This window comes from Thunnus maccoyii, chromosome 13 (assembly GCF_910596095.1).
Source record: "Thunnus maccoyii chromosome 13, fThuMac1.1, whole genome shotgun sequence".
NCBI lineage: Eukaryota > Metazoa > Chordata > Actinopteri > Scombriformes > Scombridae > Thunnus > Thunnus maccoyii.
The window spans coordinates 15,567,347-15,593,070 of NC_056545.1; the positions used below are offsets into that span (position 1 = coordinate 15,567,347).

The 25,724-nt window shown below is 37.6% G+C and overlaps 3 protein-coding genes across 4 annotated transcripts; 2 read left to right on the top strand and 1 right to left on the bottom strand.

Moving 5' to 3' along the window:
- Positions 1-851: 851 nt before the first annotated feature.
- c13h17orf97 (chromosome 13 C17orf97 homolog) lies at positions 852-4,360 on the top strand. The gene is made up of 2 exons (XM_042431611.1): positions 852-1,403; positions 3,116-4,360. Exons 1-2 carry the CDS (start codon positions 1,286-1,288, stop codon positions 3,529-3,531), a joined length of 534 nt encoding a protein of 177 aa, XP_042287545.1. The 5' UTR covers positions 852-1,285; the 3' UTR covers positions 3,532-4,360.
- A 901-nt stretch (positions 4,361-5,261) lies between these two features.
- Positions 5,262-18,084, bottom strand: LOC121910525 (apoptosis-inducing factor 3). Its single transcript, XM_042431766.1, has 19 exons — positions 18,066-18,084; positions 17,750-17,894; positions 15,307-15,416; positions 14,909-15,018; positions 14,422-14,466; positions 12,363-12,444; positions 11,979-12,091; positions 11,799-11,885; positions 11,534-11,625; positions 10,665-10,795; positions 9,874-9,989; positions 9,637-9,708; positions 9,464-9,527; positions 9,008-9,084; positions 8,743-8,860; positions 8,320-8,418; positions 7,339-7,414; positions 7,102-7,206; positions 5,262-6,386 (listed from the first exon to the last, which is right to left on the bottom strand). The coding sequence occupies exons 1-19, from the start codon at positions 18,082-18,084 to the stop codon at positions 6,353-6,355; spliced, it is 1,695 nt and encodes a 564-aa protein (XP_042287700.1). The 3' UTR covers positions 5,262-6,352.
- On the top strand, positions 17,862-25,723 carry LOC121910908 (TLC domain-containing protein 2-like). 2 transcript variants are annotated; one of them, XM_042432293.1, is made up of 7 exons: positions 17,862-18,288; positions 18,399-18,515; positions 21,044-21,325; positions 21,420-21,502; positions 21,916-21,998; positions 24,086-24,291; positions 25,554-25,723. In XM_042432293.1, the coding sequence occupies exons 3-7, from the start codon at positions 21,147-21,149 to the stop codon at positions 25,720-25,722; spliced, it is 720 nt and encodes a 239-aa protein (XP_042288227.1). In that variant the 5' UTR covers positions 17,862-18,288; positions 18,399-18,515; positions 21,044-21,146; the 3' UTR covers position 25,723. The 2 variants fall into 2 exon arrangements, with proteins under 2 accessions (XP_042288227.1, XP_042288228.1); XM_042432294.1 differs by having other exon boundaries at positions 17,862-18,275.
- Position 25,724: the final 1 nt, after the last annotated feature.

The window sequence follows — 25,724 nt, forward strand, 5'->3', positions numbered from 1 at the left end:
ACATTTATTCGCCGGGAAGTAAGTGGGCTGAAAGGAATTCAATGTGGTCCAGATGTCAACAGAAAAAAAGCAACAAATATGAACATTAAACAGTCAACATAAACAAAAACATAACTGTAGGGAATTTATAAGGGTGTGGTGGAGGTAGACTATGTACTCATATTGACATGATAAAAAAAAAAACTATGTGTGTTTAAAAAAAGCAGAATATAAATAGAAGTATGAATGCTAATGTAGATATAAATTTGAGTGTAAATAAACTATATGTGTGTATTAACGGGATAGATATGTACAGTACAATTAAAACAATTTAAAAAATGAAATCTGTATAATAACCAATAATAGCTAAATGATTATTAACCAATAATAATCATTTGGCTTATTCAAAAATGTTTTGTTTTCTCATCTTAAAACAAATTGTTGTTTTCAGTAATGCTTACTGTTCCTTTATAGACTGACGTTTTCTTTCGATTGTGTCTAAGGTTGTAACTTATGTTTTTGTGACTTAGTTTCTTGTTTGTTGTTTGTTTTGTTATTGTTGTGTTATGTATTATTGTGTCTTGTACTGTTTTGTTTTCCATTTGTTCTGTAAGTGTATCCACACGGTGTATTCATCTCTAAATGATGAATATAAATAAAGGAAATAAAGAGTCCACTGTCAACCAGAACATGCTAAATGTTTGCACACAGGAAACATTTACAGTATTAACCGGAACAAATACAGTTTTCGTTTTTTAGAACTTTAAAAATGTCAAGAAAACAACGTTTTTGACATGTTTTCGTTGGGTAAAAGTGAAACTTAGTTAGCTGTTAAATCAACACGTGTCTCTTCTGTGAGGAGGTGTGTCCTGTTGCCATGGATACGCGTCACTGGGCAACGCGGCGGCTGAGCGTGATTCTGATCCCGGAACAAATATCAAAACAAGCGATGGAGCATCCAGTTTTTTACACTTTTCTCTGCCTTTTTGCGCAATGTAGGCTTATAAACTTAGTTGTTTGAAACCACTAGAGTTAAAACAGTTTGTCTCGGGACTGAAGAGCAATAACAGCCGCCGATACTCGCTGTGCAGCCCAACTTCTTGTGAGGAAACGAAGATTTACAGCTCTCTGTGTTCAGCGTTAAAGCTAATTTACATTTCTTTTTCTGCAGTTTATGTCTTCATGACCGTTATTGTAAATCCCGAGAAGATCGTCACGAACGTCCTCGGACTCTGTGAGCTTGTTTAGCCCACACAGACCTTCTCTTCAGCACCGAGTGTGTGTAGAGATACAACCAATTAGCAGCATGCCAGAAGACCAAAACTGTAAGCTGCTCCAGACATCCAAGAACACAGACAATAAGAAGAAGAAAAAGAAGAAAAGAAAGAAAGCCACCGCTTCCAACACTCCTCCAGAAGATGCAGGTAAAGAAATTACGGTAAAAACAACAGTATTCAGATCCTATTTACAAGTGTAGCAACACCACAATGTAAAAATAATCCATAAAAGTCCTATTAAAGTACCTAAACATTACCAACAAAATGTACTTATTAAAATAACGACTCATTATGTAGCAGAATGCATCCAGTCAGTGTAACTTTATATTTTAATTGTATAAATTATTACTGAAGCATTCATTTGTAAGAGGTACTTTACTGTTTGTACTTTATTTACTGTTTGTAGTTTAATTTTTAATCATGTGTCATAGTTTATAACTCAGTACAGGTTTTGCATGTACAATTTTAATCACTAAAAAGAACAATATTTTCCTTGGAAATGTAATGAAGTAGAAGTATATAGTAGCATGAAATCAAATACTCAAATAAGCAGCCTGAAGTTAAACTTACTTACTTACATTCAACAACTGGAAATGTGCAAAATATGATCAAGCCCTCATTTTTTGTCCTCTTTTATTTAAAGGTGGACAAATATTTTACTTTAATAAAACAAGTGAGCACCACTTTGAGATACTGGCACTATAGTGCAAATTTTAAATGGAATATTTTGAGTTTCCTACTGTTGACTAATAGACTAATAGATTAATCAAGAACCAATTGACACATCAATCAGAAATTAACCATTAGTTGCAGCCCCAACTGAACTTATCATTTATATTCTCAAGGGAATATTGTAATTAATTTCCCTATTATAGTAGTTAGTGTGCATGTTGAGGTTATACAAAACATAATTCATAAGTAATACAATGCTTAAATAAGTTTAAAACCAACAGAATGGTTGAACCATTGAAAATAGGGACAAGTTATCAACAATAATTAGCAAAAAGTACCGTTCTTCAGAATTAATTCTTTTTACGGTTGATAGCTTGCAAAAGAAAAAACCAAAAACATACATTTTACTGCTCTTTTTGTCTAATTAAGTACAAAAATACCAGCAGAAATCTCATTTTTGACTACACTACAGTAAAGTTAATGCCTGCTGTTTTCATTCATAATCATTGTGTTATAGATTTATTTCCACTAAGCTATAAAAGAGCTCATTGGCTGGTTTATGCAGCCTCCTATACACACAAAAGTCTTTATCATGTAAGTATTTAGCATCCTTCCAGTCATTTAAGAGCTTTAAATTCTTATTTTAATGGCTTCAAACTGTTGAGTCAAAGAAAAAAACAACTTTGAATGTCGAACAATGAAATCCTGCATTACTGTCATAAAAATGGAGGATTGAGAAATAGATTTGAGACCTCAGGCTTCTTTAAAGGAAATTAGATTACTGTGTCACAATCTCTATTAAAAGCAGATCTTTGAGAAGCAGACCATGAAATACATACAGTGTTCCTGGTGGAGTAAATGTTGCCAAAGAGCACAGAAAGTATTCACGTATAAACTGTCATATAATGAGAAGCCTGAAAAACAATCATTTGAATTACAAATGAAGGTCTTGTTTCTGTACACAATGTAAACATAAGTACGAGGGTCATGTGTTGCTGCTTCCCTGTGAGATTGAATAGGTCATTAGAGAACAGGATCCCAGTGTCGCCGCCGCTCACCGGCCTATTACAGCTCATTACTGTAAACCAAGCCATTATCCCTCCAACTCCATAGGGAGCCATTAGTAATCTAAACCCTGAAATCTGTTAGTGTTCATGCGCCTACATGTTTATGTTTGCTCTCTGCAGAGAAACGTCAGACTGAGATGTCCAAGCTCAGAGCCACTACTACGAAGGATGGAGAGTGGCTCGCTGGCAGCGGCCGCAGGAGCAAGAAACACCCCAAGGGTTCACCGGCTCGGCTGACGGCAACAAACAAAACCAGTGGCAGTGTGGCTCCGGCGCAGGGGTATGTGTCAGAGCTCAGCGCCCAGGCCAGGGAGAGCCTGAGGTGGGAGGGAGTGCTGGAGGACCCCCAGGCTGAGGAGAAGAGGCTGGAGCTGTACAGGGCCAACAGGCGGCAGCGTTACATCGCACACAGAGAGGCTCTGTTAAAGGAAACGCAGGATACACTGAGACAGACTTTTCCTAAAGAGGTTAAAGAGAAAAAGGCTTCTGAGCAACAGAGGTCTGTGTTATCATCACCGCATCTGAGTGCAGATTGAATTAAAGAAGAAAATGAGAGTCTTGTTCATTTACAGTATAATTATTATGCTGTTAGTTCAGTTAAAAACAGATGAAGCCACTGTGGCCACTGGACCCCGTCAAGATGTTGGACTGAAGAAAAATTTAACATGTTTCTGATTCAATAAAAACACCAGATAGATATACTGTCAGGTACAAAACACATATCACACATATTACACATATCAACAGCTGTCTGACCTCCTCCTGTTCAAGATACCTGTTAAAAACTTAATAGAGGATTTGAACAGTTTATCTTGTGCCTCTAAATTATGTAACGCTTCCAGAAAAGACCCAAAGTGGATCTTTGAGGACTGAAACCTAATCAGGCTAATACCACTGCACCCTCCTCACATCTGCCTGTTCACAGGTCCGTGAGGTAGAGGAGGGTTAAATACACGGGAGGGGAGGTCACATGACCTTTCTTTTGAACTTCTTATGAACTTTTAAATATAGGTGAGCAATTTTCTTTTTCTTCTTTTTTTCTCACAAAAATACCCAGAAAGCCTCCAACAGAGTGGATGTTTCATTAAAACTGAAATTTAATTGTAACAATGCGCTTCTCCTGTATGTTGTCACTCCGTCTAATAAAATATGTTTAAAAGTTCAAACTGTTATAAGCATATTGCCTGACCTGATGGACCAGTGAGCTAATGTGCAAAGTCCTGAATCCATCCTGAACCTCTGTTGCTTTTCTTTCTTTTTCCTTATGTCCTGCAGCTCTTGTCACTGAGTGGCAGCAGCACTGGTGTGTTAATATTCTTTTATCCTGACAAAGTACTGAATCACTGCTGCTGTGTCTGTCTAGTGTCTTTTTGTGCAAATGTAGTAACATAAAGACAATTTAACATTTTATTTAAAACCAAGTTAGAGAGGAAACAAATGATGTTGCTCTTTTTGTAATGATAAACTAAACTTACACAGAGGGAAAGATCATTTGTGGTTTTGTTGCTCTTGGAAACACTACCTCTGCTCTACGATAGATGGCAGAAAAGTTGTGTTTTCACTGAGTGAATCAGCTGCTCCAAAACTGATGAGTCAATGAATGAAAAAAAAACAAAACAGAGAGACAAAATAGTTGTGCCTGAGATTTTTTATGCATGAACAAAGTGGAACACAAGACAAATAAGTTTAAATGACAAGTACAATCTCTAATATTTCTTCCTCAGCATCTGATATTCAGCATTGAAACTTATCTTATTGATTTTATAAGATGCAACAACAAATTCTACCAAAATGCAATGTTTAACTAAATCCAAGAGAAAAGAAATTTCATTTTGTTTGTTTTGTTTTTACATCATTAAATTATTGAACAGTGTATTTGGGCTCTGAATAAGTTGTTAGTTCTCTCTGAGAGATGTGAGCTTACAGGAAAGTCAGTGTTGCATTTTTCCAGTAAGATGAACAGAAAGATGGAAATGATTTTACAACTAGCTTAAGAGTGGAAATGTGTCATGTCTCTCCTTAATAATCTGTAACCGTAATTTTGAATAACATGAGATTTCGTCATACTTTTTATACCGTGGTAGATCCCCTTTAAAAATGACTTTTCAGGTATTTAATTTGCTCTATTCGCCAAAAAAGAAGATTCCTGTCTGGTTATTCTATCAATTAACAATTTCTCAATACAGAAAATGTATTTTATCACAGTAAATATCAATATTGTTGTATAAAACTGCATTTAGCATGATAGAATTTTTTTTTTTTTACCTCCTCACTCCCATTAACATGAGTGTGAATCAAGTTTAAATGCAGATCATCATCTAAATAATGTTAAACTTGCTCCTTACAAGGAAGAAAAACGAGTTGTCTCATCATGTTTGGCAAAAAAAAAAAGTTCAAATCTTTTACATACAACATTTGTACAAAATATAAGCCATTGACGCCTGCAAACCTAAAATATAATAACTGGCACCAGTTGAACGGTGGATACAGTGAACTGAGGCGTACTGTGGACAGGAAGGGCACTGAGAGTGAAGCTAAAAGTACACGGCGAGGTGGAAAGAGAGGTGTGAAGTAAAAAAAAAAAAAAAACAGTGATAAACCAGCAGAGATGGAGGGAAAGAGAGAAAAACGCAGCATTTCTTTTGTCACACCGCCTGTGTGTGCTGTCTGTCGAAAGGCCTATTGTTCCCTGTTGGTGTGTTTTGTCACCGTTGCCTATTTCAGCATCTCTGCTTCAAAGGGCTGAACGCTCCCCCCTCTGTTCTCCTAATCCCCCCTCCCACTCACTGACCAGACCACGTACACAGCCGCAGTGGGCATTAAGGTCACTTGTGTTTTTTTCCAGCGACCCCATCCAAGTAAAAGGCAGCTTACGCCACCTTTTTAAATATGAAAGCAGAGAAACATACTGAGGCATCTTAAATGTGACATCTCTGGACTGTTAACTGAAATACTCCCCCCCCCTAGACATAAAGCCATAAAGTTAAAACAAAAAATCTAATAAAATAATAAAAAATATTAAGATTTAAAAAGAAGCTAAAAGTCCCAAAAATCTGCATGCGTCTGAGGTATCTGTTGTTTGCATGTTGGAGTCGTCCTCACATGAACACTGACTGTATGACGGACAGTTTGAATCCACACAACCTGCATCCAAAACACTGAACTGTAAAAATTTCTTCGTGACACCATCAGTGAAGTCTGTCTCTACCGAATCAAACGTCTCTGAAACGCTTTGTCCTCGGTGAGGGCGGCGGGTTGACGAAGAGACCGATGAAGCACGGTCTGGCTGAGTGTCAGCGTCGTACGGATGATGATGATGATGATGTGCTGAAGCAGACGAGCGGAGGAAAGCGTAGATCAGGACAGCTGCAGCCAGCTAAGGGTATCCGATCTGTCAGGAAGAGGAAGAAGAGACGCTGTGCTTTTATATGCATTGATATCAATTGATGCATTTGTTGTTATTGACTTGATTGTATCACTATTTCTTCTATCTGTCCGTCTGTTTTCAAAGTTTTGGTCAATAAAGTAAAGAAACAGACTAGAAACTGTATGAGGAGTGACGCTGAGAAGGAGGCAAGTGACAGGAAGCAACAGGGTTTATGGGAAATGTGGTCTTTTGAGAAACACCAGCACCAACGACATCACTGGTGTCATTTAAGTCTGAAATCATGTGGCTTATAACCTCATTTGTTTTCAATAATTAATTAAAAATGTCTGGGGAATACTCATTTCTGATTGGCTGGCAGGTGTCCATTAAAATCTTATAAAAGGACTCCTCAAACAAAGATCCTGTTAACAGTTTAAACACCATTTTGAAACATTTTACTATATATATATATATATATATATATATATATATATATATATATATATAAGAATACAAGCTGCAGACTCCAACTTCCTGGTCATAAACATTATAAGATGTCTTTTTGTTTGTTTATTGTAAACAAACATACGCTCTCTAGTCCCTACTGTCACCAAACCCTAATAAGTCAAGTGAGTGAAGGACAGAATTAGCTAAAACTTTGTTAATATGAGGCTAAAATGTTAAAAACATGGCAAACATAGAAAACAAAGTGGCATAAAAATGTAGAGATGTTACATACTGAGCTTCTCTCTTTGTGATGACTTTTCCTGCTGCGAACCTCTCAGCTACCGCAGACACCGCAGGGTCGTAGTTTAGGCTTGCTGCCGCTATGACCTCATCATTCCTATTGGAAAAAAGGATTACATAAACATATCAAAACATACATATTTTAGGATTTTATCTAATATTACATTGAGAATAATATATGTTTTTTATTCTTTGATTGTTTGTTTAGGACAGTGGCAGTTTTTCTTACTTGATGTACAATGCCAGGAACCTCCTGTCCTCAAAGTTTCCTTTCATTACAATTTCAGTGTATCCCTCCCCATAGCCTACACACAAACACAAAAAACACATGAGTTACATTTGTTGGTGATAAGCCCTGCAATCCAAAATCTATCATTGTGGGATTCAGCGTAAATTCAGTAAGTTATTGAGCAGCAGGAGTTTTGGGTGGCGTCATAGACTAGATTACTGGTTAAAGGCCTAGGGGCCCGAGGGGTCAGGGGGCCCCATGCTAAAGAATCTGCGTGAAATGACATTTTTTGTTGAAAGGTCAAAGGGCTCAGTCACATGTAGGGATGTCCTGAGCATGTTTTTTGCTCCTGAGTCCAACATGATTCCCTCCAGAGTGATATAACCTGTATCAAAGGTTTCCTTAGATAGTTTCATATAATATTGCGTACAGAGTCTTATAGTTTAAGTTTAAGATGTGGATCTGTTTGACATGAAGCTTTGGGCAGCGTTTAGACAACCTCTCTTCAGTCTGAACAATACACTTAAGTTTCAGGTGCTCTTTTCTACCAATAGCAGCACTTTAGAGTTATGCTGAACCAGCGAAATATCGCTGACAAAGACGTGAAACAACTGCAAGTGACACGGCTCAGTCTGTGGCGTTCATGGTGACGTTCTGCTTGGTAGAAGCGGAAGCCATTTATACTGTATTTCTGTGCCAGGGACCCATTGTTTCATAATCCGTCCCTGGCTGGCAGAGCATTTTAAAATTTGCTCTTTGATTAAAGGTTTACAGTTAGCGAGGTCCCGTTTCCTGTATCTGTATCACATGTGGGGGGGCAGAGTTTGTGTCTAAATAGTGCTGCGACAAATTCAATCATGTGACTATGAAGCCCTCTCGGTGCGGCTGAACTCAGCATTATTATCAATTACAAAGATACGCACAAACAAATATTTATATGTGTGTGTGTGTGTGTGTGTGTGTGTAGTGGGAGGTGCCGACCTGCATATCGGATGGTTTTACCCAGTAGGACGGTCCAGTAGAAAGGAACTGAATTGAGTTCAGTTGGTTTATCCAGCATGTTCAGAGCTGCTATCCTCCCTAAACAACAATAAAAAAAACCCATTACAGTTCAAATGGAAATACAACTATGCAAGATATTATAGACACAGATATTAAACAGATAATAGATTAAAAAGAATAGATAATAAGGGTTTAGTATCGACTCAGAGCAGTATTTGGTATTTAAATAGTAGTCTGTATATAATATTCATGTTGGAAGTGCTCTACTTTCCCTGAAGTCTGAACCACTGTGACACTAAAAGATTTACATTATATCATAAAAAAGTTGAGTGCTTTCGTATTGTATTGCTTTGTCAAGCAGTTTAGGAGTTTGTGACTACATTTACATTGGTACTACGTTACCATGTGCTTGCGCCATCTGCCAGTGTCCAATGTTGACCAGCCGGTTTTTGGCCATCGCCAGGGGGAAGGTGGCCAGGTCACCTCCACAGAACACCTCGGGGATGTTGGTGCGCATGTACTGCAGGAGAAAGACACAAGGAGACAACTGATAAATCAACGGTGCGGAATATACGGATTAATCTGAGGAAGATTTATTAAGAAATGAAGGTCATGGGAATGAGAATGAGATCCAGATGAGCAGCTGAACAGCAGGTTGCTCGCTGACCTTGTCGACTGTCACAAAGTTTTTTGAGTCCATCTGTATTTTACTGCCCCGAAGGAACTCTGAGTTAGGAATGATGCCTGTAGGGAGAGAGGAGCAAGACAGAAGTGGTTGAGCAGATTTTCTACAAATACTGCTGAGCTGTTTTTCTCATCTCTCTCATTGTTCTGAAATATGAAATCCATCATGGTTGTTTGTTTGTCATTAAAAAATATGATACAATTACAAAGAAAACTCAAGCTGCTGCAGCAAAATAATAAATGACACTCCAAAGAATCATAAAACAACGACAGTACTCTTTGTCAGTCAGATGTTATAATAGTGCATGTTTATACAACTATCAATGATAATCAAATATAGTTACTGACTTAACAAATATCTTTAATTTACTATAAAACATTGATAGTAATTGATGATATTAAGTAGTAATAAAGGGAACAATGTCGGCACTGCACTTACCGATACCAACAATCAAAACGTCAGCTGGTATAACTTTTCCACTTTTAAGCGTGACCTCCTTCACCTTGAGGGAGAGAGGACACTAAGAACTGATATTCTTAAATAAAATATAAATGTATGTATAATATTCAGGTCTGAATGTGTGTATTTTTGTGTATGTTTTCCCATGTTACCTTGCCGTTCACACCTCTGACCTCTGTCACGTTATCGTTCATGAAGAATCTTATATTTTTCTCCGACAGCATCTGCAGGAACAACAGACAAGTAAATAAAGGATAAAATGAAAGGACCAAAGGATCAAAGTAATGTGAGGATTTAATACAATACAAGACTCTCTCTCTCTCTCTCTCTCTTTCTCTCTTTCTCTCTCTCTCTCTCTCTCTCTCTCTCTCTCTTTATCTCTCGCTCACCATCATGGTGACTCTGCCGATTTCAGGACCCAGTGTATTCTGGTACGGCAGCTCGCTGCTGCCGATTACTGTGATACTGGAAGCTTTGTCTATCAAATAAGATGCGACTTCCATGCCTGAAAAAAAAGTCAGCAAAGGTGAAGTAGAGAATATTGAAATGAAAATCAAACAGATTTCAAACCTATAAAAACTACGACTGTATGGAGCCTCAAAACTGACAAAAGGTAGTTAAGTCAAAAATATAACTGTATATATGAATAAATAATACTTAGTTCAACTGTTAAAACTGAGTGTAAAAATAAATATAATTGCATATAAGCACTAGAAAAATGTGAAATTTATATGGGGAAAAAAATTTATCAACTAATGTGGTGGTAAAGGAAGAAGAAATCAAATTTTTTACCATCTGGCCGGAGGTTAAAGGTGAAGTATTAAGCTTTATATTTATTTTTTATGTACTTTCCTTTTAATATTTTTTTCACTGATGTATCCAGTTACGTTTTTGACTCATCTGTTAACTTTTTACTGCATTTTGTCGCTTTTGGGGCTAAAAGAAATAAAACTAATGAATGAAAACCTAAAATGAAAAACTTTAAATTATTTCCATTGAACTCAAAAATAATATATTTCTTTTTCTATATTTCTTTTCTCTATATCCCTAACTCATAAAACTCTTTATCTGTATTTCAGGATGAAATAAACCATTACAGTAGATCTGCTGTTAATCCTGCACATCTCCAGATTAATATAAAAGTAGATGCATCTTTTGCACAAACTGAAAACATTTGTACCAACAAAAGAGGTTCCCACGAGGACGACGTTGCAGCCCAGACAGGCTGAGTGGATTTGCCGGGCGTCCTCTGGTGTCTCCAGCATCCTGACGTTGTCCAGCTTCATGCCAGGAAGATCAAGACCTTTTGCTCTAAAGGACAGACCAGACAAACCAGTTCATAAGCAGTGCAGTGTAGCGCTTCTCCAGCAACGACCACCTCACTTATACAAAGTTAGTCATAACATCAACTCTTGTATGTTCTGAACAATCTAACTATACAGCTAGATGTTAAAGCCCACATAACCCTGTAGGTGTTCATTTTGTTTGTAATGAAGTAAATATCTAAATATACACTCCCTAAGTACACAAAAATGCCAAAGTTTGTGTGATAACGTTCCCAGGATGACAAATTATGGAAAACAAACTTTGTGAATATGACAAATGGCATATTTTGGGGACATTTTTGGATTTGTGGTCCTCTATAACAAATAATATATTTTATTTCAAAACCAAATTACAAAGCGCTTTAAAGGAAAACAAGAATATGACAGAAATGATTGAGATAAAGAGGTGTTTTGATCCGTAAAGATGACCCAAGTTAATCAAAGGAGTTTAAAGAGACGCACAAAAAGACCACATGATGCAGAGATGCAGGTTTATACAAATGAGATTTAAATCAGGGAGTATATCCTAAAGTTATAATATGTTGTCTTTTGCTTTTTATATTCACCATTTCCATAAGAATCACACTGCACCAAGTTTATCTGATACATTAATGAATTGTTGCACATTTAGGGGTTGTGTTGCCTTGGTTTCAAATGGAATGTTTGCACACACATGTTCAATGTTTGTGTGTGTGTGTGTCTGTGTGTGTGTATTTGTCTTTACCTGCAGCCCGTTGAGATGAGGAGCTGATCATAGCTCTGGACTGAGCCGTCATCAAATGAGACCGTCTTCTTGTCTGTGTCCACAGACAGGGCCTGTCAAGACAGCGAGAGTCCGGTCAATTTCACATCATCAGTCATCATGAATCTATCCGCACTCAGCTCCTCATCTGTCCACCAATCAGTCCCAAGACAAGATAAAAACGGTATGTGGCCGGTATTTAAAATCAAGTGCATAATATAGTGACAACAGGAGATAAAGGACTCACTTCTTTCCTGAGCCACACCTCGATGTCGTACTGATGGTAAAACTCCATCCTCCTCAGCAGAATACTGTCGCTCTCGACATTCATTACCTGTAAGATGGGTGCAGGGTGTTCGTGTTTAGGTAACAGTGGTCATTTTACACATATTCATGACCGGCCATCATGTAATTTTCTCTGCAGCACCTTGCTGAGTCGGGTTTTGTCATAAGGTAAAAGGTCGTCTCTGGTGACCATGATGATCCTGCCGCTGAAGTTTTCCTGCCGCAGAGTCTCAGCGCAGATCAACGACGCAGCCCCTGTGCTTGCAGAGAGTGAACACACCATCACACTCACTGAGAACACACACCGCCTCGCACCAGAGGCCGTTATACTGCACATAAAACAGTCAAGCCTATAAATTAGCCGTTAATAAAGTGGCACTGTGACACTTTAACAGTAGGGCAAGGCTTGTAAACATAAAAATAATAGCAGCTCTGCTCAACCGATACTTGTAAGTACAGAAATGCATTAATGACAACAACACAAATACACACAGATATACACACATGTGGAGTAGCTCACACTCACCTCCTCCCAGCAGGAGAACAGTGTGAGTGACTCCTGGTACTGCAGCTCCCATATTCTTTATTCTTTTCTCCTGCCGCAGAGTCTGAATCACGTATAAAAAACACCATCATCAACACCTCAACAGGAAGATTTAGCAATTATATACAAGTAATAATAATCCAAAATATGAAGGATGTGATGTTTGTCACCTACAGTGTATTTTAAATACAGTATTCCTACATGTAGTTTATATTATTGATTGCTGATAACTATAAGAAATTCAATTTATTTACATTTCAATTTCAGTTCTTTGTTGTTGACTCTTCCAGTGTCACTAAACTTTAGAAACTTATTGAATTTTTGGACTAATATTGGTCTTTAAATCCTTCTACACAGCCACACAGTCCGCTCACTCAGATGTTTTCACTCATTTTTCCTGATTAAACATCTTCTCATGACTCTGTGTGTGTGTGTGTGTGTGTGTATGTGTGTGTGTGTGTGTGTGTGTGTGTGTGTGTGTGTGTACAGATGGTGCTGGATTGATATGTCCAACCGTCACTCTCCTGTTTTTTGCAGCTGTGAGACAATGTACATCTTTATCGTATTGTTACAGGGCTTTTTAACAGCAGACATTGTGATTTGTCATAGTAGGAAAAGTAAAGGTGTTACTAATAACATTAACGATGGCTCTGCTCTGTTCAAGTGTAGTTTCCTTCTGTGACATTAAAAACGTACTCATGAAAAAGGTTTGGTAGTAATTTACATCTGAAATGATTCTCTCATTCACTTTACTGCTGTCTATGTAAAGACACTTATTAGTGTGTTGAATAGTTAGATTTCTGGCACTTATTGACACATATTGATCAGTGTTGCATGACTATAATGTGAGATTGATTGGACACTACTTTTTTACTCTATTGTTAGAAATTGTGAGGGCACTATAGAGAGCATTCGTTTAATGTCGAGATGAAATGAAAAATGTCTTTTTAACCCTTTTAGATCACATATTGTGCATCTATTTAACAATATATGCCAAAAAAATACAAAAAAAATTCTTTGTATTCTTATATCAAAATCTAATCATGTTTTTTTCCTGTAAAACAAAATATGACGTGTGCTTATGTAGGCTTGAACCAACCAATTTCAACCAATAATATCATAACATCCACCAATCAAATTCCTCCAAACGTTACGTCTCGCCTGTCTGTCCTGTTTCACTCAGAAATACGTCTCGATACGGAAGTTAGATGCTCTCAAAATGATGTTTCATCTGGACTTTAACACTCAGAGTAGACTCCTAAATAGAATGCCGGACTGTAAATATAGGGCACTATATAGTAAATAGGAAGTGATTTCAGACACAGGCTCAGAGTTTGGTGACCACAATGAAATCCCGGCATAGTTAGGCCCAACTCTAATCAACCAGATTAACTGGAAACACCTGTGAGGGTTTACAGACCCTTTAAACCTGCCCAGCTCCACACAGTCTGCTCTACCTCAACACTTCAGCTTTTTCACTTGCAGTGCAACAATCTGCTTTCTTGTTGTTTACAGTATTTCTTCTGTCTAGCGCTCTTTCTCATTGCGCTTGTACCTGATCAGCTACTTGAGAATTTGTACCACTTCTCTTTTTGAGTCACTGTCCACTAAGGCTTGATTGTCGTGCCTGCGTCTGCAATGTAAATGTTGGATATCAATAAAATCAAACCTGCACACCTGTTGTTTTTGCACACTGTATGTGCACATTATATGTTATGTCATTTTTTAGTTGTTCTGAAGAGTTTTTATGTGAAAGAGTTGCTAACCCACCTAAATTAATTTCATTGATCTGGGTTTCAGGAGAGTTTTAATGACTTCAAGTGAAAAATACTGATGAAAATATTGAATACAAACACAAAATATTTCAGTCAGATACAAATTAGCCATCACAAAAAACATTTGCCACATGCCCTTATTTTCACTTTGAACACTGACACAGAGAACATTTCATGTCACATTTCATGTGGTAAGACAAAAAGCTGCAGCATGACTTTGAGGAGAAGTAACATCGACTGAAAACCAAAAAAGTGAACATACTTACCCTTTTGTTTATAGACACATAGACTTTGCTGTTTTGAATTTTGACCTTCAAAAGAGAAAAAGACAAATTAAAATGACAGCAAATGTCAAAAGCGAAATGTCTGTCTGTATATCTGTCTGTCTGTCTGTCTGTCTGTCTGTATATCTGTCTGTCTGTCTGTCTGCCTGTCTGTCTGTCTGTATATCTGCCTGTCTGTCTGTCTGTCTGTATATCTGCCTGTCTGTCTGTCTGTCTGTCTGTCTGTCTGTCTGTCTGTCTGTATATCTGTCTGTCTGTCTGTCTGTCTGTATATCTGTCTGTCTGTCTGTCTGTCTGTATATCTGTCTGTCTGTCTGTCTGCCTGTCTGTCGGTCTGTCTGTCTGTCTGTATATCTGCCTGTCTGTCTGTCTGTCTGTCTGTATATCTGCCTGTCTGTCTGTCTGTCTGTCTGTCTGCCTGTCTGTCTGTCTGTCTGTCTGTCTGTCTGTCTGTCTCTCTGGTTTGTACCTTGTGACAAGGTAAACAGTCCATGCCGGGAAACTCCTCCAGATCTCCTGTTTGGACGTTGAAACAGGCGCCGTGCCACGGGCAGCGCACTCTGTTGCCTGAAATAAACCCTGAACACACACACACACACACACACACACACACACACACACACACACCATCATCATCATCATCATCATTCACATACTCGTGCTAGTGTTGTTTTACAGTAGAGGCCAAAACAAAGGTGGAGATGATTGAAGAGAAACTATTAAACTGCAGAACATGATTAAAAACTGACATATTTCCATGAAGCTGCCTGAATCACAACAAACAGTTCCGACAGATGAACGTGTGAGTAAACAGACTGAAGGTGTGTTCGTCCTTTTCAATGTACACAAACTCATTCATCAGTTTACCTTTGCTGAGTGGGGCGCCATAGTGTGTACACTGGTTACCGATGGCACTGTATTTGCCCTCACTGCGTGTCAACAGCACACTGTGATGTCCCACTTCAACCTCCAACATCCTGAGATAACACGCACACACACACACACACACACACACACACACACACACACACACACACACACACAGGTACTGCAATAAGTTGTACACACAAATACGATTTTCTGTTTTTATATGAAATATTATATCTTTCAAAAAAAGTTTTTACATTCAGTGTGTTTTTGATGGCAGCTTTAATATTTTTAAGTCTGAACATTTGATTTAGTTTTTTTAGTTTCTGTCTGTGAACTATGTTTTTGCAAGTTTGTGCATTTATTTCCATGTTTCCACCTTACGTCCACCATTAATTTTATACAGTTTTATACAGAAGATGTTGAAGCGTTATTATGATAAATGATCAGATCATTTTCCCTGGTTCTGTAAAGCCATTAGTGATTTGGGATATCGTGGCTAATTGTCTCAATGTCACATGATTAACCAAACTATCACACTAATTGCTTTGGTTGTAGCAGCTCCGAGGAAACTGACTGGTCAGAGGTTAAATGTCTTGCTCTCTGACTCTTGTAGATACAAAGAGGATCTTTACAAATCTCTGAGCACTAAACTTCAGCACACTGTCAAACTGTCAGAGGTTCCTGAGATCTTCATGCCTGTAGAAGTGAGGTCACACTGGTGTCAAAAAAGACAACACCATTTGTCAGTTCCTTCAAACTATGTAATACAATTTTAGGTCTGGGTAATAAGCATTAATTCCTAATTTTTTTATGATTGAAAAGTATAGAAAATGTCTGTTATGCCCTTCAAACTTTGCTTTTGTGACCTTGACAATGATATTTTGAAATGTACTTGGTGAATTTGCACATTTTCATTCACATAAAGTTAGAAAAAACAACGTATGAATCAAAATTAACATGTATTTATACTAACATTATACAACGGTGACAACAAAAGTATCGTATATATGTGAATGAAAATGTGCAAATTCACCTGTTTCCCATTGGAAATAGGTCAATTTCAAAATATCACTGTCTTGTTCACAAAGCAAAGTCTGAAGGGAATAACAGCCATTTTCTATACTTTTTACACATAAGCAATTAGGAAATAACAGTGACTACCCAGGAACAAAAAACAAATAAAAATGTTTTACACCGTGAATCACTGTTGGAAGAATAAATCTGTTTTATGTCGTGACAACACTGTGGTTGAAGTTTGGTTTAGGCACAAAAACAACTTGCTTAGGTCATGCTTTGAGTTAAGTTTAGAAAAACTAATTAAATAACTACTTTGTTAACGTTAGGGGACTTTCGTCACTATGGTTACAATTATAACCACATGGTTAGGGAACTATTGTGGTAACGGCTAACAGAAACCGACGTTGGCTGGTCGTAGGAAACTGGAGACAAAGAGCGTGGAAAAGTCTCACGTTCTTTGCTCTTGATGGACAAAAGTCATAATTACTGTTAATGTCTACAGGCTTGTGTCTTTCATCTTTGTACGCTGAGAAAATGAATTATGTGCTATTTTGTCAAGAAGCTGCTGAAAGTTCGTTCTTGAACTGACCCAAAATACCTTGACTCATGGTCCACTTACTTGCTTTTTCCAGAGGTTTCAACCTCACAATATTCCTTCATACTTGGGTCACGTGACGACAGCTGACAATTGAGCAATCTCCATGACGACTCAACAAACCCTGTCCGCTGAGGAAGACCATGAATTGTGGTTGAAAGCTCTGGAAAAAGCTAGTAAGTGGACCTCATAACTTTTAACGATGCGGCTCTTGTTATGTCAGTGTTGTTGGTCTGTCAGTCAAAGTTAAATGCCTCAACAACAACAACTGGTCTATTGCACGGATTGTCATGGAATTTCATGCAGATATTCATGTCGGCCTCAACAGGAATTGCAACAATTTTCTGAAATCCACTTTTGTCCAGTACTTTGGAGCAATGAACAAACACCTGCAGAACTAATGACATTCCCATCAGCCTCAGCTGTACTGTGCTTATTAGCAAATGTTAGCACGCAAAGTAAGATGGTGAATATGGTAAATACTATACCTGCTGAACATCAACATCACTATAAGAGCATATTAGCTGTTTCTAAGTAGAGCCTCACAGAGCTGCTAACATGGCTGATTGGCTGTAGGCTCTTGCTCGTTTGATTAATGGTTCATACACAATTAAAATGCTTTAAATATCAAATAGAGGTGTAAAACAGTTTTTAGGTTCCACATTGTGAACCAGGAACTTCACAAACTTTTGTTTGTCAGAGGGAGAGAGGGTTGCAGATTACATGTGTGTCTATCATAATGTGCTGAATAAATAAAAACAGGTTTGGGTTGCCAGGTTGTGAAAAGCCCGTCGCCAACATTAACCCCCACCCCCCATCCCCTCTTACTGTCCATCCTGCAGGTCTGACTCCAGACACACCACCTCTGTCAGCTCCTCTGAGGTGTCATCTGGATCAGAGTCCGGAAACTCCTGACAGGCTGAATACACACATACACACACATGCACACATGCACACAAACACACACACTTGACTTAAAATGCATCAGTTGTTTTTTATTAGACCTGTGAAAATCCTCAACACAGATCAATTACTTCTATTTCAGACATGTGGCAGCTTCAGAAAAACTCTCTAATATCTGACCTCCAATAACTATCTGACTGATCAGTTATTCAGACAATAAAGGTCCAAATCGATTACTCACATTGTTTGGTCCCAGACATTTCTCTGATTCACCAATAAAACAAAGATACACAGATCTCCTCCAGAAACATGAAATGTTAGTCAGATGATCCGCTGTCCGTGCTCACAGTTTGCTCTCTTCTCCTCAGCTGGATGATGGGATAAGAGTCCGTTTCCACGGCAACAACTTCATCTCCAACCCTCATCCCTTGATCCTGGGAGGCTGTGAAAAGTTGATGATTTGGGTTTGATAAAAAAAAAAAAAAAAAAAACTGATCACCAGATGAAAGAAAAAAAGTTAGTTTTGGGACTCCGGTGAGTGAACAGTTTGGGAAATGTCTCTGCTCATGTTCAGGCCCGTTGTTCCAGAGAAAGGCGATGGTCCTTTGTGTTTCACAACAGCACTAGCTATAGAGAAAGGCTGACGAGGCAGCAGCCGCCGACACTGAATGGACAGCAGGCGACAAAGGAGGTATTATCACTCATTTAGTGTATATTGTTTCAAGCTTCAAGATTTACAACTGTCCCACAAGGCTTTAAAATGCAAGGAGGTCAAAGATTTATCTAAAAAGAACAAAATGATTCACTTATTAAGTTATAAAAAAAACCTTGACTTTATTGATTCAGCTTTATTTCATGTGCCATAGTTTCTTTTTACTTCCTTGAAAGGAACTGAAAAAATGTGAATTTATATTAAGATGTGGCTACTTGAAGATGATGATGATGTAATGAAGCTAATTACAGGAAACATAGACAGTGTTGAGTTGCTACACCTACAAATAATTAGAGCCAATTGAATGCTATTTTCACATAGAGACTTTTTTAGCAGGTCAGCTGAAAATGCAAAAAAAGAAAAAAAAGAAAAATATCTACATGCAACCATATACCATACCATACCGTACCATACCGTACCGTACCTTACCATTCAACACTTGTGTAAGTTTCTCATAATAAATAACAATAAATGAATGTTCATTTGGGTTTAAATGGAAGTCTTGTCAAGATAAATACATCTGGAAATCAACAGCTGCTTTTAAATGCAACACAACTAACTTAAATAACTGATTCAGAATTTATACCAAAATACATAGTTACAAGAAGCGTCCTGTTAAGCGTTACCTTAATTTATTTACGTTTTAATTGAAAGGTTTTATTAAGTTTTCCAAACACACAGTGAATCATAACAGAACATGTAACAACAGGACAAAAATCTGGGCACATAAAGAAGTCTTCTTGTCCTCTTGATGGTTATTAGTCCTATTATCAGGCTATTAACCAGCAAATTCAGGCTTTCTCTTGCTCCTCCCGTGATGGAGAACAATCCAGCACTGACAAACTCTGGAGAACGACAGGAATCATGAAAAACTGTAAACAGTTGTAACCAAAGTAAATAAGTTGGTTTAATTGGGGCTTTGACAGAAATTTACTCTTCTCCAACATGTTAAATAACACGCTGATATTCAAACACTCGATTATTATATTATTAATTATATTATTAATTACTATTAATTATTATATCAGTTCAGAAGTAAAAGGTAAAATGCAGATGAATTGCTGGATGATAGTAAATGAAGATTTCATGTTGTCATGTCTGAGATGTTTTAATGTGTTCAGGAAGAAAAACATCAAGGTAAAAAAACAGAATCAACACACTGTGAAATATTTCAACAGTCACTGATCTTCATCAAAGTAAAACATTTCCACAAGCACCACAAAAAATAAATAAATGATTACTGTCAGTTTTTAACGTTCATGTGTGCTTTTAGTTTAATTAATTAATGTTCTTTGTCCATTTATCGATCGAAATATCTCAACAACTATTGGATGGATTGTCAAGAAATTTGCTACAACCGTTCAAGTCCTCCTCAGGATTAAACTGTAAATATTTTTAGTAATTCTTAATTATGAATAATAACTTCTCATATAGCAACATCATCAGCTCAACATTTTGATTTGTACCACTACTTGGGTTAAATACCTGCAAAACGAAGGACATTCTCATCATCCTCAGTTGTACTTTATGATTTGTGTCAGTCAGCAAGCTGCTAAAAACTCTGATGTTAGCAATTAGCTCAAAGCACAACTGTAGACTCTTAGTTTTAATTTTTTTCTTTTCTTTTCTTTTTGTTTCCATTCTTTTTTAAAAATTTAATTTTCAGGCTTAATCATCATTGTTAATCCCATTGCTTTGTTTTCCAGTCGTTGTTGTTGTGGAAATTTTTTCATCGTTGCTCAAGAACCACACAGAGACATAAAGAAAGCATTAAACTATGTTACTTGTTGAAGCAGTTGAAGACACTGTACAAGCCATCACAACATCAATAACAATTGTACAAATATCCAAACACAAAAACACAAAACAACAATATAATCATCTTGTACTTCTGGAGAGAAAGCATGTTGTTCAGATGACCCTTTCTCTAAAGATTGTGAACCCAAACCAGACAGCTTTATACCTCTCCAGAAGCACTAAAAACAGTCAGGTCTCCTAAATGGACACTTCCACAAACTGACAAGGTCATATGATCTAACAGAGACCTCATGGTCAATCAATAACTTCAAACATGGACATCCTTCAACTTTAGCTTGTCTAGGTACCTCATGGTCCACACAGTCTCTAAAACAGCAGGCTTAAGACAAAGATATCTCTAGCTAACCCCAGAGGCCAGCAAGCAACCCTCAGATAGAAACGAGTTCAAGACTTCAACTAGAGTAGGATTCCTTCACCGACATGTATACCAGAATGACAATGACAACAAGCATTGACCCCTTAGTTTGAAAACAACATTTGTAACATACAGAAAACAATGTGTGGATTTTTTTGCCTAGGATCAATCATACTGTTATGTCAAGTCATGTCAACATGTGGCCGAGACCCCTTCACCTGTTATCAGTGATAAGTTTATCACCACACGTGAGTGGAGGTGTATGTGTGTTAGAGGGCAGGGATTGCAGATATTATACAGCATGTTAAAGAGAGTTTCTTTTTCCCTCTCAAAGAATATTTCAGCTGACTCTCTCCCGGCTGAAATGTGCACTGAACGCAGCAGCACATGGGATTTGAAGTGAATTCAGGACACCAGCCTCTGTGATAGATCTAGTCATGGATTTGAGGTCAACACTTCTGGTCATTGGAGGATCCACGTGCTCTTTTAAACTGCTAAACACGATTGTCAGATCCCTGCCAACACCAGAGCCGGCACGCCAGAAAGCCTGGAAGTGGAGGAATATCAGCACGTCTTTAGTGCACAGCTCGCTGACAGGAGCGTGGGCTGTTTTATGGTGCGTAAAGACACAGTAATCAGGGCTGGAACTGTAATTTATTTTCACTTCATATCATCTTCACTCTCCCTGTGGTCTCCCTCTCACCATGCAGTTTCTACCTTGAACCCCGGATGGTGGAGGACCTGATCTCCTCTCACTCCTTACTCTCCCACAGCCTTGTAGCTGTGTCTTCAGGTGACACCAACATGCACAGAAAAATCACATTTACACTTGGAATGACATGGGATCAGCAGACGGATTCCTTTTTAATTTCACCTTATTTTTAATAGTGAAATTGAAATAATAATAATTTCTTTACAGTTTGGATCTATAAGGTTTTTACAACAAATGACTTCCAGAAGAACACTTTGCTGACAACACCAAATTATATACTGATAGAAAAGTGTGGAAATGTCTTCCACCAAAATTGATTCCTGTAAGATAATTAAGGGTTTGAGAAACTTTAGCCAAACCAGTGAAATTTATTTTATTTCAGCAGTGTTTCACTATTATTATATCTTTCATTTCATGATGTTTTGTGTATGCATGTGTGAATATTCATGTGTACATGTGTAAATTCATGCTTCCTCAAATCCTTTCTCCTCCAGGTTATTTCATCCATGACTTCTTGGACCTTGTCTTGAATCAATCATTTAAACGGTCCTGGGAGGTGCTTCTTCACCACTCTGCGGTAATAAATTCTACGTTTTGTGTGTGTTTGTGCGCTACACATGTGCACAGGACAGTGGCTGAGAGAGCTCAACGCACTGCAACTTCAGAAAACATGCATACAACACAAGCAAATGAAGAGAGCGTCTTTACCACTTTGACGACACATTTGGTGTATTTAGGAAAAAAGCTGCAAATTCAATTTTACATTTTTAATAAAAAATACAATGACACTGAGAAATACATTCACAAATTTTGCAACACATGCACAGCATAAAGAAATGTATTAAGAAATGTATTATTTTATTAGTTTATTTATTAGTCCAAAATTATTGGAGATACTGGCCACATTTAGCATTAGCCTTTCATGACATAATTACTAGTGTGTGTTTGTCAGTTTTTAGCGTCACCCGGAAACTTCTGTTTTGTTGTGTAAAACTTGCAACAGTTCTGTATTTGCTTTCATTTTCTCTATTTTCCTGCACATATCTTTTATACATATGTGCTGTCAAATTGTGTTTTATTACTTCACTTTTTTTTTTTTTGAGTGAGGTCTGTATTGTCAAAGTGGTCAAAAGATGTTTTCTTCATTTGCTTGTATTATATACGGAAGCCAAGAGGAGCCATGCTTGCAATTTTTTTTTTTTTAATGCTGTTATCTGAAGATCACAAGTTAAATATTTCAATACATCCAGAAAATGAGCTTTGTCATCTCAAGATAGGGAGATAATCAACCCATTATCACGAGTCATCTTTGTCGTTTCCTCTTATTACTCATAATGTTTATCGGAGATCAGAAGTATGCCACCATGCCAGCATGCATAGATGGCGTCTTGACAACTATTGCAACTGATTTAAGCTGTAAATGTCAGATCAAGGAGCACCCATTATTATTAACAGCACTTTATAAATGACATTTGTGTCACGGCCAAATGGCAGGTTGATTAACTCCTGGCTTTAATATGATGGGATGTTTCATGTAGGAGAAGTACCAAACAAAACCTTTCAAGCATTTTCATTTTATTAGACTTAATGAGAGAAAGGAAAGTGGGGTGGGGAGAGAGAGTAAGAGCCAACATGTGACAGATTTGAACCCATGTCCTTAAGGCTTCTTGTGTTTGATCTAAATAGTTGAACTATCAGACATGGAGAGGAGAAGACAGAAATGAACAAATGAGAATGAGCTCCACCTGTGATAAATCTCATGATAAATTGTCTCACTATCTCGAGAAATCGGCCTTTTGTTTTCTCAAGATAACAAGGTAAATTAACTTGGGATCTCAAGATTACAGCATTAAAAAAACATGGCTGCTCTCAGCTTCCGTAGTTATGTCTATTAGTATGTTATTTTAAGTTGCAGTGTGTTGTGCTGTGCATGCTCGTATGTTAAAGAAATACTGTAGATCACCGGGGAACAAATCGTATCTTAAACTGTAGACTAATTCTGTAAATAGTGTTTTTACTCTTTTTTGGAATTATTTCACACCTCACACTTCATGTAAAACAAAGAAAAGCCAAAACAATACAAGTATGGACAATGTGTTGCAGCAGATTATAGATTTTAGTCTGCAAGTTTAAAAAGATGCTCCAAAGCGCCTCACTTTGACCAGACTCTGGCTAACATTATTTTGTTTTGTCCATCATGAAGATGTTCTTTCCCAAGCCAGCTAAATAATCTAAGTTCAAAGGTCCACTTAACAAAGTAGTTTTAGTTGCCAAAACAACAAAAAACACCTCTGCTGGTGTTTGTTTGTTGAACTCTGTATGTTGCAGAGAGGCAGCAGAGGTCATGACCTCATTCACCTTGCCGGCAGGGCAACACATCACTGCCTCAGTATGACTTCAGGGTCACAGCATTGTAAAATATAAGACATGTTTTCATGTTCTTTTTGTGAATGTTTGCTTGTAGCTGAGCTGATGAGTCTCTACATCCAGTTGCTGATTTGACAGGAGAGGCAGTAAAACATTTATCTTTTTGAATAGAGGCCAGGCTTCCTGATCCTGATCTGTTTCATCACAGTTCAAGGTTTGCTTGTTTCAAGTGCAGTGTGGAAGTTTTATATGTCTCAGTACAACTTTTTAATTCCTCCATTCGAACTCTTCCCTCAGGTGCTCTCGTGCTTCAGTTTGGCTGTGACGTCCCGCCGTTATTTGGGCTTCGCTGTGGTGTCTCTGCTGGTTGAGATCAACTCTGTTTTCCTTCATATCAGACAGCTTCTCCTCCTGTCAGGAAAGAGGAACAGGCCGGGGACTGAAAGTACAACCCCCCGCCCCTCTGTGACCTACCGCATGACCAGCTGGCTCAACCTGGGAACGTAGGTGGCGACGGAGTTATTCTCCAAATGGAAGTTTGAGAAAAGTCACATGTAAAAATCCACAGTGAAAGTGTTTATTGGACAAGAAAGTCCTCATATGTGAGCATATAAAAGTTCCTATAATACTATTTCAAATGTGAACATGATGTATGTGTAGTTATTTATTAGGTGAAACATCTCTTCACATGTGAGAGTTACATTGTATGTTCATGTCATGTATGATGGAGGCGAAGACATGATTTTAATGTTGTGTTATGTGTTACTGTCTGTCCTGATTTTCTTACATCACGGACCACGTTTGAAACAAGTGTTCTCACTTTTACATGTTGTCCCTTGGATTCATTGTCTTCTATATCCATAAAATCAATCAATCATCAATCAATCAATGATTTATTAATAAATCTTTCCTCAATCTGCCTAAATAAGCTGCTGGCTCATCCAGAAGACATTCATTATAATTATATATTATAATGATATTCAAATGTTGTTTCTATTTTGATAATTGATTAATCACTTTTGATTCATTTTTAAGAAAAAAATGCTAAAATTCTCTGGTTCCAGCTTCTTAAATGTGAATAATTTCTGGTTTCTTTAGTCCTCCATTATAGTAAGTTGAATATCTTTGGGTCGTGGACTGATGGTTGGGACAAAACAAGACATTTTAGGTTGAATTTTTGACTGTGATCAACGATTGACGTTTTTCATCATTTTTTGACATTGTTCAAACCAAAAAACTAGGTTAATTCATTAATCGAGGAAATAATCGGCAAATTAAGCAATAATTAAAATAATCATTAGTTGCAGTTAGATTGATACTACTAATTTGTTATGTATGTTCAATATGAAGCCTGAGCCAGGAGGGCAATTAGCTTAGCTTAGCATAAAGACTAGAAACAGGGAGAAACAGTTAGTCTGGCTCTGCCAACCAACCAGCACCTCTTAAGCTCACTAACTAATATGTTGTATCTTGTTTGTTTAATTTGTACAAAAACCAAAGCAGAAAAGCAGAAAGTTGTGTTTTTACGTGGGAATATGTGCCGGTCTATGTTTTTGCTAGCAGTGACTTCTGGAGTCTTGTCGTCATGGTGAAGTTGCCAGGCAACTGCTGCATTCTACTTTATTACTTTCATTATTTAGCCTATACAAAAGCATTTTAGTTTAAAAAAAATGTTTTTTTCAGGAATAAATGTCTGAAAATGGAGATCTTTTATATATTATATCTTATATTGGCAGACTTGGCTGACTTTCTGTCTTTCCTGCAGGTTTGCTGTGTTTCGTGTCTATACAGTGGGTTGGATGAGCCGCTGGCTGGCAGGTCACAGTGACCATATACCTCGCTACGCCCTGCTGATGGGGACAGCAGGTCTGAGCCTCATCTCCATTATGAACACAGTGCTTCTCTACAGACTGGTTAGAGCAGACATCCTCTAAAA

What these genes read in the sequence shown, in the direction of transcription:
- LOC121910908 (XM_042432293.1), top strand. Translation starts at nt 21,147, where the DNA reads ATGGATTTGAGGTCAACACTTCTGGTCATTGGAGGATCCACGTGCTCT. An exon ending in TGCTTCTTCACCACTCTGCG is followed by an intron (nt 21,999 to 24,085) that starts GTAATAAATTCT and finishes CTCTTCCCTCAG; the next exon opens with GTGCTCTCGTGCTTCAGTTT. An exon ending in AGCTGGCTCAACCTGGGAAC is followed by an intron (nt 24,292 to 25,553) that starts GTAGGTGGCGAC and finishes TCTTTCCTGCAG; the next exon opens with GTTTGCTGTGTTTCGTGTCT.
- c13h17orf97 (XM_042431611.1), top strand. Translation starts at nt 1,286, where the DNA reads ATGCCAGAAGACCAAAACTGTAAGCTGCTCCAGACATCCAAGAACACA. An exon ending in CACTCCTCCAGAAGATGCAG is followed by an intron (nt 1,404 to 3,115) that starts GTAAAGAAATTA and finishes TGCTCTCTGCAG; the next exon opens with AGAAACGTCAGACTGAGATG.
- LOC121910525 (XM_042431766.1), bottom strand. An exon ending in ATGTGTCTATAAACAAAAGG is followed by an intron (nt 12,445 to 14,421) that starts GTAAGTATGTTC and finishes TACGTGATTCAG; the next exon opens with ACTCTGCGGCAGGAGAAAAG. An exon ending in CGTTTTGATTGTTGGTATCG is followed by an intron (nt 9,085 to 9,463) that starts GTAAGTGCAGTG and finishes CTCTCCCTACAG; the next exon opens with GCATCATTCCTAACTCAGAG.